This window comes from Phycodurus eques, chromosome 3 (assembly GCF_024500275.1).
Source record: "Phycodurus eques isolate BA_2022a chromosome 3, UOR_Pequ_1.1, whole genome shotgun sequence".
Lineage (NCBI taxonomy): Eukaryota > Metazoa > Chordata > Actinopteri > Syngnathiformes > Syngnathidae > Phycodurus > Phycodurus eques.
The window spans coordinates 33,818,460-33,831,199 of record NC_084527.1 but is presented as its reverse complement, the minus strand read 5'-3'; the positions used below and the strand labels follow the sequence as shown (position 1 = coordinate 33,831,199).

At 46.0% G+C, this 12,740-nt stretch overlaps 2 protein-coding genes across 8 annotated transcripts in view; both read left to right on the top strand.

The window, feature by feature from the left end:
- Positions 1 to 7,843, top strand: part of pnpla7b (patatin-like phospholipase domain containing 7b) — a 48,916-nt gene extending 41,073 nt beyond the window's left edge. For 5 of the 6 annotated variants that reach the window (XM_061673195.1, XM_061673193.1, XM_061673194.1 and 2 more), the window contains 5 exons: positions 561 to 713; positions 796 to 912; positions 3,918 to 4,002; positions 4,105 to 4,235; positions 6,536 to 7,843. In XM_061673195.1, the coding sequence (XP_061529179.1) occupies positions 561 to 713; positions 796 to 912; positions 3,918 to 4,002; positions 4,105 to 4,235; positions 6,536 to 6,598 (549 nt within the window). In that variant the 3' untranslated portion in view covers positions 6,599 to 7,843. Of the gene's footprint in view, positions 1 to 560; positions 714 to 795; positions 913 to 3,917; positions 4,003 to 4,048; positions 4,236 to 6,535 lie in introns of those variants that run through there. The other variant, XM_061673198.1, reaches the window with a different exon arrangement.
- A 1,880-nt stretch (positions 7,844 to 9,723) lies between these two features.
- Positions 9,724 to 12,740, top strand: part of zfr (zinc finger RNA binding protein) — a 43,383-nt gene continuing 40,366 nt past the window's right edge. For both annotated transcript variants that reach the window (XM_061673187.1, XM_061673188.1), the window contains exons 1-3: positions 9,724 to 9,828; positions 9,969 to 10,050; positions 11,362 to 11,632. In XM_061673187.1, coding sequence (XP_061529171.1) covers positions 9,792 to 9,828; positions 9,969 to 10,050; positions 11,362 to 11,632 — 390 coding nt within the window. In that variant the 5' untranslated portion in view covers positions 9,724 to 9,791. The remainder of the gene's footprint in view (positions 9,829 to 9,968; positions 10,051 to 11,361; positions 11,633 to 12,740) is intronic.

Genomic DNA, 12,740 nt, shown 5'->3' with positions numbered 1-12,740 from the left:
GGCACGTCCCTTCTTATTTCAGCAAGAAAACGCCAAGCCACATTCTGCACGTGTTACAACAGCGTGACTTTGTAATCAAAGAGTGTGAGTATTAGACTGACTGTCTCCCACTGAACATGTGTGGCGCATTACAAGACATGAGACTGTTGAGCAACTGAAGTCGTACATCAAGCAAGAATGGGAAAGAATGTCACCCACAAAGCTACAACAATTAGTGTCCTCAGTTCGCAAACCCTCTTTGAGGAAAGGAAAGGTGATATAACACCGTGGTAAAAATGCCCACCCCAGCAGGCATCAAATTCAAAATGAGTAAAAAAAATTAAAACTTTCAGATTTTGAACAAGAAATATCTTGTTTTAGTCGTGTATCCAATTGAATATACGTTGAAAAGTATTTGCAAATCATTGCATTCCGTTATTATTTTCATTGTACACAAATGTCCCAGCTTCCTTGGAATGGGAGTTTGTGGATGCAAAATAATAAAACTACTGTCACTTTCCAAATACTTCTGTACACTGATTGCACATAATGTTTACAAACCTCCTAACCCTTCCCTCCAGGTCCTTAATATGGCAGAGATCCAAACCAGGCTAGCTTACGTTTGTTGTGTCCGACAACTCGAATTGGTTAAAGACAGTGAGTACTGTGAGTACATCCGGCCTCCCATCGACCGCTACGGCACACTAGAGTTTGGCAAGTTTGATGAAATTGCTGTAAGTATTCCTGTCCTCCATTGTTACTGGCTCTGTCATGAATGTGTTGCAAATCACACATTGGTCTTCCAAAATGCTCCAGGAGGTGGGATACCAGCATGGCAAGACACTGTTTGATGTTTGGCGGCGCAGTAGTGTGGTGGACAGCATGCTAAAAGACAGACATCAGGAGGAGTTCCACAGGACCAAAAGTAGTCATGTAAGTTCCGTTTAAATACAGTGTACAATTCACAAGCTACGGGATGATGGCGTACAACACTGTACTCCCCTCTCGTGCCCCCATCCCCCCCAACCCCCTTATCGTTCCCTTGTCGGTCAGCCCTATCCGCCCTCCTTTCCATCAAACAAGGGACACAGTCTTGCCCTCGGGCTGGGTGGGGACTGGCTGCATTCTGGGTCCTGCGGGTTGGGGAGGCGCCTTGCTCTCCTGGGGGTGGGGGTGGAGTAGGCGGGGCTTGGGGCGGTGGGGGGCGTGGGTGTTGGCTGGGAGAGAGTGGCATTGGGTCCCTGCGGCTTCCTCCGGGTGGCCGGTTTTCAGGGGCGCCTCGTTGCAGCCGGTGGGCCGCCGTGGGTCCCTCAGTGTGGGACGTGTTCCGTCCACTGGGCTGCTCTCGGGTGGACTCCTGGGCCCGACCCCGCCTTGCAATTGATTGGGTGGGGTCCTCAGCTTCCGTGGTGCAGGCACAGCTATTACAGGACACTTCTGTCAGTCGTTGTGCATGCGCAACAGTGTCAATTCACTTGCATGTGTCCACAGACACACACCCCTGGGACTTATTCGCTGGGTGTGGGGCCACTGTCGTTTTGGGACAAATAACTCATGAATATGCAAATGGCTTGTGTATCCCCTCACTCACACTCTGGTCCTATAAATGTTTATACACTGAACAGAAATACAAACGCAACACTTTTGTTTTTGCTCCAATTTTTCGTGAGCTGGACTCCAAGATCTAAAACTTTTTCTACATACACGAAAGGCCATTTCCCTCCAATATTGTTCACAAATCTGTCTAAATCTGTTTTAGTGAGCATTTGTCGAGATCATCCATCCCACGTCACAGGTGTGGCATATCGAGATGCTGATTAGACAGCATGATTATTGCACAGGTGTGCCTTAGGCTGGCCACAATAAAAGGCCACTCTGAAATGTGCCGTTTTGCTTTAGTGTGAGGGTCTGGGGGGGGTCAGAAAACCAGTCAGTATCTGGTGTGACCACCATTTGCCTCGCACAGTGCAACACATCTCCTTTGCATAGAGTTTCCCTCCCTGTCCCGTCCAGTCCTGTCTATCTTGTCCTGTCCTTCCCTCACAGGGGGGAGCACGACTGCCCCATCCAACAACACTCACATCTAATGTGTCATTGTTCTAGGTCTGTAATGATTTACTTTTCTCATCTCGTTTACAGTTAGTGCTTTGTCGTGTGTTGTCTTTTACCACTCCCCTCTTGAAACCTTGTTCTGTTCTGATTGACTCTTATTCTCAATAAATATCCATTAAAATACTAAGAAACCACAGCGGCAGCTTAAAAAGTCCACCGTGACACAGTCAACTGTTTTGGCATCATCGGGATACAGATCCTCCTTTCTGCTTGACCTAACAGCACTAAAAAAAAAATAAAAAAAATAAAACGTGGGAAAACAGAGAAACTACTAAAACCTATTGAGGATTCGGCAAGAGTCAAGAAGGGAAAGAAAAAGAGAGATTTTTCAGCTCGCCTGCTTTCGCATCTTTGCCCCACCTATACCGAGTCTTCTTGCAATACCGTGAGCTTTCCCCCGATATCGCAATCATTAATATCACAACAAAATATGAATACGGTGATAAAACCGAACCGTGAGATGTAGATATCGCTACATCCCTTATCCATCCATTTTCTGAGCCGCTTCTCCTCACTAGAGTCGCGGGCGTGCTGGAGCCTATCCCAGCTATCTTCGGGCGAGGGGCAGGGTACACCCTGAACTGGTCGCCAGCCAATCGCAGGGCACATAGAAACAAACAACCATTCCCAGCTACGGGTAATTTAGGCTTCAATTAACATACCATGCATGTTTTTGGGATGTGGGAAGAAACCCACCCAGGCACGGGGAGAACATGCAAACTCCACACAGGCGGGGCCGGGGATTGAACCCCACTCCTCAGAACCGATATATATATATATATATATATATATATACATACACACACACACACATACACAGTATATACACATATATTGGGGGTTTAACGATTCATTTGGCAGCGATTCCATTTGTATCACGATTGGTGGTTGCCGATTCGATTCAAGGACGCTATTAGTTCATCCAGAACGACAGGATCCTAAAAGATTCAGTGTTTGGAATTGGATTCAGTAACCTTTGAGCCAAAATTTCAACATATGACTGTGAAATCAACACCTGATACTGGACAGCGCAGGTGAAATTTCCCAAATTCCTTTTGTTTCTTATCAAGGTACCAGGTGTCATGCCAAATGCTCTGAAGTATAAACGATAGTGATGTGCCGAGTCTTGGAGGCGTGTGTCGAGTAATGGAGGGGGCGTGTCCGCAAAGCGCGCATCGAGGCTTGCTTCATTTCGGGGGGCGGGCCCGGAAGCGACGACGTCCGAAGTCTCGCTGCCCGGCTGTACCGCGTGACCGATTCGGGAAGCGCCGCGAGGTTTGACAGCAATCTAATCCCCTCATGCGGGCTCCATTCAAAATGTGCGCGTTTATACAGAGTTGCGGTCAGCTCAGTTTGGACAAAACCTGGGGCACGGTGGTCGCCTCAGTTCGAAACCCAAGCAGGACCGCACCGCATAAGGAAGTATCATTGAGACCTTATTGCTGGAGCAATTTCTCTCCTCACCTTGATCTGTGTGACTTGTTTTATCTTCTTTGCAAAGCTCAAGGGGGGTCATCAAGAAACCTAGCTCACGCCGTCCTATGTTCTCCATGTGCTTGTGTGGCTTTTCTCCAAGTACTGCAGCTTCCTCCCACATTCCAAAAACTTGCATGCCAGATTAATTGAAAACTCTAAATTGTCCATACGTTTTCATGTAAGTGTGAATAGTAATAGTGATAGCCCCTCGTCCAAAGTCAGCTGTGATATAGGCTCCAGCTCACCTGAGACCCTAAGGAGCACAAGTCGTGTCGAAAGTGGATAGGTTTCGATTGAGAAAAGAAAATGTATGAGAATAACAGGAGACTGATATAGATTTTGTCTGTCAGATGGTCACATGTCCAAATGCCTCCTTCACTGACCTGGCGGAGATTGTGTCACGGATTGAGCCTGTCAAGACTTCATTAATTGAAGGTTTGAGTTTTCTTTTCAACATATTTAACCACCTTTTTGTTAACAGGAAGAAAAAAAATACCACATTTTAATGATTCATGAAACCAATGGATCTCCCTTCAGGCGAACTATCCGAAGAATATCAGACAGACTACGATGAGGAGGCTTTGGAAAGCCCTCTGTCTGACTTAGAAACATTCATGCCTGGTGGCGAACCCACAGAGGGGGAGGAGACCGTCGACACTGCTGAAACGGTATGTAAAAAACAAGTCAACTCACTGCTATTAAGAGGATCACCGCTGAAATACAAACCATCGGGATTACTATGGTTGGCTGGCGATCAGTTCAGGGTGTACCCCGCCTCCTGCCTGCCCGATGATGGCTGGGATAGGCTCCAGCACGCCCGCGACCCGCGTGAGGAGAAGCAGTACAGAAAAGGAACGAATGTAATGTGTAAAGGGCGTGACTGGGAGGAACGCCCCCCGCCCCCGATCATAACCCGAGCGGTGGTCTGTTATTGGACTTCTGTGCTCGTCACGGATTGTCCATAACGAACACCATGTTCAAGTATAAGGGTGTCCACACGTGCACTTGGCACCAGGAAACCCTAGGTCGCAGTTCGATAATCGACTTTGTGGTCGTGTCATCGGACTTGCGGCCGCATGTCTTGGACACTCGGGTGAAGAGAGGGGCGGCGCTGTCAACTGATCACCACCTGGTGGTGAGTAGGCTCCGTTGGTAGGGGAAGATGTCGGTCCGACCTTGAAGTCCCAAACGTATTGTGAGGGTCTGCTGGGAACGTCTGTCAGAAGGAGTTTCGATCCCACCTTCGGCAGAACTTCACACATGTCTCGGAGGAGGCGGGGGACATTGAGTCCGAGTGTACCATGTTCCGCGCCTCCATTGCCGAGGTGGCCGCCCGGAGCTGTGGGCATAAGGTAGTCGGTGCCAATCCCCGAACCCGTTGGTGGACACCAGCGGTGAGGGATGCAGTCAAGCTGCAGCTGAAGGCAGTTGATGGGTACAGGCTGGCCAAGCGGAATGCAGCTTTTTTGGTGGCTGAGTCAAAAAGTCGGACATGGGAAGAGTTAGGGGGGATCACACTCCTCAGCCTCCGTGGTAAGTTCTATTCAGGGGGGCTGGAGAAGAGGGTCCGTCGGGAAGTCGGATCTCAGATTCACGAGGAGCAGTGTGGTTTTGTGGTCCGACACAGTGGACCAGCCCTAGACCTTTGGCAGGGTCCTCGGGGGGGGGGGGGGGGGGGGCATGAGAGTTCGCCCAACCAGTCTACATGTTTTTTGTGGACTTGGAGAAGGCGTTCGACCGTGTCCCTCGGGGAGTCCTGTGGGGGGTGCATCGGGAGTATGCGGTACCGAACCCCCTGATACGGGCTGTTCGGTCCCTGTACGACCGGAGTCAGAGTTTGGTCCGCATATCCGGCAGTAAATCGGACTCGTTTCCGGTGAGGGTTGGACTCCGCCAAGGATGGCTTTTGTCACCGATTCTGTTCATAACATTTATGGACAGAATTTCTAGGCGCAGCCGAGGCGTAGAGGGGGTCCGGTATGGTGGCCTCGGTATTGCATCTCTGCTTTTTGCAGATGATGTGGTTCTGTTGGCTTCATCAAGCAGTGATCTCCAACTCTCACCAGAGCGGTTCGCAGCAGAGTGTGAAGCGGCTGGGATAAGAATCAGCACCTCCAAATCTGAGACCATGGTCCTCAGTCGGAAAAGGCTGGCGTGCCCCCTCCGGGTCGTGGATGAGATCCTGCCCCAAGTGGAGGAGTTCAAGTATCTAGGGGTCTTGTTCACGAGTGAGGGAAGAATGGTACGGGAGATCGACAGGCGGATCGGTGCAGCGTCTGCAGTGATGCGGACTTTTGTATCGGTCCGTTGCGGTGAAGAAGGAGCTAAGGTGAAAGGCGAAATTTACCGGTCGAGCTACGTTCCTACCCTCACCTATGGTCACGAGCTGGCCTGGGTTCCTACCCTCACCTATGGTCACGGGGGGGACCACCCAGGACGTGCTGGAGAGACGATGTCTTTCGGCTGGCCTGGGAACGCCTCGGGATCTCCTCGGAAGAGCTACAGGAAGTGGCTGGGGAGAGGGACGTCTGGGCTTCCCTGCTAAAGCTACTGCCCCCGCGACCCGACCTTGGATAAGCGGAAGAAAATGGATGGATGGATGTGGTAATTTGTGGTGGTAACTCTAGGGTAGCAGCTCAAACTACATTAAGGCTATTTTCTAATTTTGTAATTGCACTGTTCAAAACAAGAAATATTATTCTTGTATGTTTGTATTTCTGCCGTTGGTCTCGGACTGAAATGCATTAAATTGTTCCAGAAAAGGTAAAGCCATATCCGTCTGTGAACAGGTACCGTGAACGAAAATGCAAGTCAGACAAATGGTCGCTCTCACGAGAATGCTTCAACACTGAAAGCAGAGGAAATATGTGAATTTCTGCAATAAATATACTGCTGCATAAAGAGGAAAATAGAGGAGCTCACAAACGTTGAAGCAGCGTTGTTCTCGACTCTTTTTCTTTCTTCCCAGGATGATGAACTCCAAGTCAGAACGCGACACGGGGCGACTCATTCACAAGAAAGTCGGCTCTAACGTTCACCAAAACGTCAAAAGCGCCCGTCAGTACTGCTGCTCGTGATCCACAATACATTTTCAGGACAGTACAGTATTTCATCGAGGAACTTCACCCCCACTTTCATTTCTGACACACTGATGATCTTCAAATGACCGTCCGTCTTCAGTAACTGTAGAAGAATAGATTGACTGAATGGCACCTTTTACGACTGCAAATGCACAGTTTTGATTGCCGACGGAAACGAACCGGACTCTGTTTGCTGTTATATTTGTATTTCTTTGTTCAAATGTTAGTCGACAACTATGATTTGAATTGATGATTGAACTCTTCGCATGCCATCCAGCTGTTATGGTAAGCATGGTCGACGTATCGAGTATGATGGGCAGTGTCGCTTTTTGGAAATATTTCACACACGCCTCTGACTCATGAAGTGCATTTCACAGTGTTATGGAAGAAAACTATTGTGCATCTATGTTAATACCGATAGTACAGAATACCTTCAGGTACTGAAGGAGACTCTCCTCTTTTCCAATGTCCCTGTATGTAAAATAGACTGTTTCGTCGGCATCTCATCAATGTTCACTCCCCTCCAAAAACATCGGAACGGTGAGGCCAATTCTTTTATTTCTGCTGCGGACTGAAAGCATTTGGGTTTGGCGTCTAAAGAGGAATATGATAAGACAAGAGATCGAGAGGTTTTGTTTCTGGGTATTTCTGTGGGCATCTGAGACATACACTAACTTCGCCACATGTTTTTGGGGTGAGCAAAAGTGTCGGAAGTTGGAACACACAGTTAAAATCTTCTTTTACGTACTTTCATCGAAGGCCACTTTCCGTTGTTTATTCTCAGGGTTCACTCCCATCAGTTGCCCCTTTTGCAGGTAAAATGAATTCTCTATAGGGGTTAAGTCTGGTGCTTTCATTAGCTATGACCAATGTTTTTGCAATGGCTCTGATTGATTTTCCATCGTTCCCTTTCACAATTCCTTGTTTTCCACCTGTAGACAATGCTGGTTACACCTCCAACTAGTAAAAATGTAGTCTTCACAGGCAGAACTGAAGTCTGAAACTAAGCATAGAGATATTTAGCACTACTTATTGTTGAAAAACATTACATGTAATCGGGCTCACCTTGCCAAAAAACACCCGACGATCACATATTCCAATTCTTTTGCGCACAAAAGAAAAAGTGCAATCTTCTTGTGTTCTGTATCAGATCCAGATGTGAATACTGTATTTGGAAATAAAAGCTGAAATGTTGATCTGTTGTCTCATATTCACCTTTCTATTAGCCCCATTCGTCCAACCCTTTTGGAGCAGAGTGTATTTCTTACTTGAACTCTAACATACTGTATATGAAGGTCATTTCAACGGCAATGCTCTTTGTTTTCTCACTCAGATATTTTTTCAATGCAAATGATATGTTTTGTAAGCACAATTAAGTATCATCAAGAGACTTGAGAGTCGCGACCACTACAGGGTAAACATTGCAATGTCATAAAACAACTCTTTGGAAACTGATTTCACCTTAAACGCCTGGCTGGGGAAAAAAAAAGTAGTGAAATAAGAAGTTCGGCAGTAACTAATTACATGGAACGAGAGTTTGTCATTTCGTTCCAAAATTGATGTAATTGAAATCCTTTACATTACGGGTGGAACATGTGTCGTTAAATTAGAGTTGCTTTTGGAAATTTCCACGATTACAATTTTAGTTACGTTTGAAAAAGAGCTGCGTCAACTTTTTTCACATCACTTCCTCCTTCTAAAGCGGACGCATGTGATTGGCTGTTTCTGGTTATGTGCTATATAGTATGAAACGTCATACTTTTTTCCAAATGTACCCTCAAAGCCTGCGATTGACTGGCACCCAGTCCAGAGTGTACCCCGCCTCTGCCGAGAGGACCTCCAGACCTGTTCAATCAAGACATCACGTAAACAGAATCTGTCCTGACAAAACGAAGTCAGACAAAAGATCGAAAAAAGCCGAAAACAACATGACACGATACAAAGCTTTTGGATTCCAGCGAACCATAGGGAGAGCCATGAACTCAAATGGAGAAGTTATGGAACAGTGGTGAACCCTCCCAGGAGTGGGCGGCCTCCAAAGATTTCCCCAAGAGAACAGCAATGACTCCTCCAGGAGGCCACAAAGGAACTCAGGACAACTTCTAAAGAACTGCAGGCCTCCCTTTGCCTCAGTTAAGGTCACAGTTCATGACACAACAAGAAGGAAGAGACTCACAAAAATGGCATCCGTGGCAGAGTTCCAAGGCGAAAAACACTGCTGACCAAAACCAACATCAAGGCTGGTCTTACTTTTGGGAGAGAGAAAAACAAAAACATCTGAATGTTATTATATGGACCGACTCGATGAAAGTTGAGCTTTTCGGAAGGGGTGTGTCTCGTTACATCTGGCGTAAATGTAGCGCAGCATTTCAGAAAGAGAACATCATACCAACAAACAGTCAAACGTGGTGGTGGTGGTCGTGTGATGGTCTGAGGCTGTTTTTTTTCTCCTTCTCCTCAAGGGACTCCTGGACAACTTGCTGTTGTTGACATTAAAAGTGAGGGAACGATGCAAAAATACAAGAATTTGAGAAGGGGGCAATTCTTTTTCAGGGTACTGTATGTATTCATATTTCATCATGTTTTGTTATCAGTTCATGATTTGTGTCAAGAACAAATACGCGGTCAATTCCAAAATGATGATTCATGGTTTGAATCCACTTTTGAGAGGAAACATCCAAGGGACCTGTTCATGCGTTCATTCAAAATTAAGAAAAGTAATCAAATGAAATGAGTTTCATTGCTTGAGGTAGATGTTATGCTGTTATAAATAAAGAAGTTCCCACACTCTTTTTCTCAATTTCTGCAAGCAGACAATATAGTACATACAAAATATGGGAGCTTGCTGACAGGGTGGACAAGGACAACGTGGTTGGCGAATGCTACCGTTGAATAAGCACGCGGTGGACCTCGGCGACAGTATTCAGTTTGCAAACTGATTGTATACTGTTCAACAAATGTACTTTGAATGAAGAGTGAGTCTGGTGAGGACAGCAAAGGCCCTGGAAAGAAGCTCAACGCGTCCACTTCGTCCGTCGACGTCTGCGTTTCGCTTTCGCGCAGGCGCGACGACGCCATTTCCGGGTCCGACATGTAATACAAATACGCTGACCTCCTCGATCGTCGATAGAACATACGAAACCAATGATTCCCATATGTCCTGTTGTATCCTTCACCTATGGTAAGTGTCGTTCAAGCGTCGCCGTTCGCGATTTACAAAGCCGCGGGTACACTTTCCAAATAATAAGCCCCGTTTTGTCGTTGGAGCTTGCTGCTAACAGTTAGCTTAGCGTAACCCCCCCTGTACGTGTCCTCCCGCAGTGCCCGGCCGGCTTGGTGAAGATGCCAAAATGGCTACCGGCAATTACTTTGGATTCACTCATGGCGCTGCCGCGCAGTATAGGTAAGGCGAGCTCACTTCTGGCCGAGGAGGTCCTCGTCCATTGTATGTGTCGACACTGTGGAATGCGTTCCACTTCTGCCATTGTTCATGCGGGGTGGGGGTGGGGGGGGGGGGAAGTCGACCGTATCTCAATGTGAGTGAAGAGCGGCGAAGATTCTTTGGCCCTCTGCAAGCTTGTGACAATTAACATTTGCCCATCGGGCACAATTAGGGCTACGACTAGCGATGACTGTATTCATCGAGTAATCTGTCCATTATTTGTGCGTTTAATTGGAGAAGCAGATAAGAAAAACACCTTTTTATTATTATTATTATTATTATTATTTCTATCCCTTGGTTTGGTCTGTAACATGTTAAAAAAAAAAGAAAATGGGCAAAAATGGTCTTCCAAAGTGGAAGCAGATGTTTGCTAATGCCTTATTTTGAAAAAAAACCTCACAAATCAGTCTGCTTATACGGAGGACTGCATGGAAATTGAGAATATTTACTGTTGAAGTTCTGAGGATTTGTACATTGTTACCTTAAACCCGGTCTCTAAACCAAGGGTATCAAGAGTTTTGTCGCGGGGTCACATCGTAGAAATGAGATTGCGATTTAAAAAAAACCTGCAATCTGTATTGCGATGCAAAATAATACAGTCCGTGTTGGGAAAGTTCATTTTTGATGTGAATTAGTTCAAAGTTAACTGTTCTAAAAAAAAAAAAATAATAATAATTCAGTTCAAAGTACATAATTTTCCCCAAATGGCTGCCCCCACAAAAACCTCATGTTGTTACTGTTTCCAAAACCATAGTGATTACCACTTATGTAATATTGCTTAGTTGTGGTTTAGTTTGTTTTGTTTTAATTAACAATACCAAATAGTAATCAGTCATAAAAAATAATGAGGTAATAAGCAGTAATCATAAAAACAGATTTAGCGGTAAACTTGAATGCAAAATACATTTTTATCTGATGAATCGAATAATTGATAGAATAATCTAGCCAGCCATCCATTTTCTGTATCGCTTATAATCGATTCTAAAAAAAATAGTTGATGGGGACAGCCCAAGTGGGCCACTTGCTGTTTGGGGGGGGATGAGAAACCTGTGGTGTACAGTGCTGCCTACTAGGGGCAAACCAAATGGAGTAAATATAATAAGGGAAACAATCGAGCAACTTGTGGGGGACTTTTGAGTAGCTTTTGTACAGTGAGCCACCGCCTAGCCGCGCTTCGCTATTCACAAATTCACCTATTCACGGTTTTCTATGGAAAATATATTCTTGGCGATCCCCTGAAAAACTTCTACCCCCCCCCCCCCCTCCTGCCAGTCAGCAGCCAGCTGCCGGGGTTGCATACACCCATCCCACCACAGTGGCCAGTTATACAGTTCATCAAGCACCTGTGGCAGCTCACACTGTGGCAGCGGCCTATGCTCCCACAGCGGCCACCGTAGCCGTTGCTCGGCCAGCGCCCGTCGCGGTGGCTGCTGCTGCTGCTACTGCTGCAGCATATGGGGGGTACCAGCCTGACTATGGCTATACCCAGCGGCAGCCTGAAGTCCCTCCACCACCGCCACCGGTCACCTCACAGAACTACCAGGTACGCCACTTGAATTTACGGTCACGTATGTTGTCACGAACTACGCCGGAGTACAATAAGATTCAAAATAGCCCAGTCTCGGTGCAGCTGTAGTCTCTGAGAGTGGGGTCATCCAAATCCACCAAATCCACACATCCAATTTTTTTTATGCTAAATTTATTTTTATCGTTACTACAAAATTGGATACACTTCTTTTTAAAACAAACAAAAAACCACACTGGAGTGCATCCTTAGCTACTACACATAGCCGGATAGACCGGTTTGGTCTTTGGTAAACTAAGGACATTTTTTGATGCCCAGCTGGCAGCAGCGAGTGACAGTTGTTCATTACTTGTGGGATGATGACCACCAAAACTGCAGTTTTCCGTTCATATGTCTGTATTTTGTTAGTCCATGTCAAATTAATAGCAGTAATAGTCTTATACTGTGCCTCGTTACCCTAATGGAAGTCTCCCAACCCAAAAAAAAATCTTAAGTGAATGCAAAGACCATCAACAAGAAGTACAGTAGTGTTTGAGAGGCTACTTTCAAATCTTGTTAGCAGTTTGAAAACTGCAAACTCTCCCTTTTAATGAAGAATACGCAGACTATGGACAAATTACTTGCAGTACTCTAATATGCAAACTATTTTATGGGCTTTCTATTATGGTATTCGACAGAACAGAACTGCATTGTCCGTATTTCCACGTATTGTCACAGTCTCTTGTTCACCACCGACTGCAGTGATGCCAACACCAAGTTGGTCTATTAAAGAAATGATGTTGACCCAAACTAGGCATGTCCCGATTTGCGCACGTGATCGGAAATTGGGGTTGATCACGTGATTTTCAGTTGATCGAGATCGGATTAAAAAGATGGGTTGTGTTCATTTTCTGGCAAATAATCCAGGAGTACAAAGATCTTGCCAAATGGTACAATAATAGCTTCATTTTATATTAAAAAATGTCACTTTTCGGGCAAATTTGTCGTATCGCTATCCTATAAGTGACTGAAAGAGAGACAGACTGTATGTGCGTGCATGATACGTATACACACACACACACACACACACGGTCTCTGCCCTCCCTGAGCGTGCTTTAAACTGTTTGACACCCGAGGTGTAGTTTAA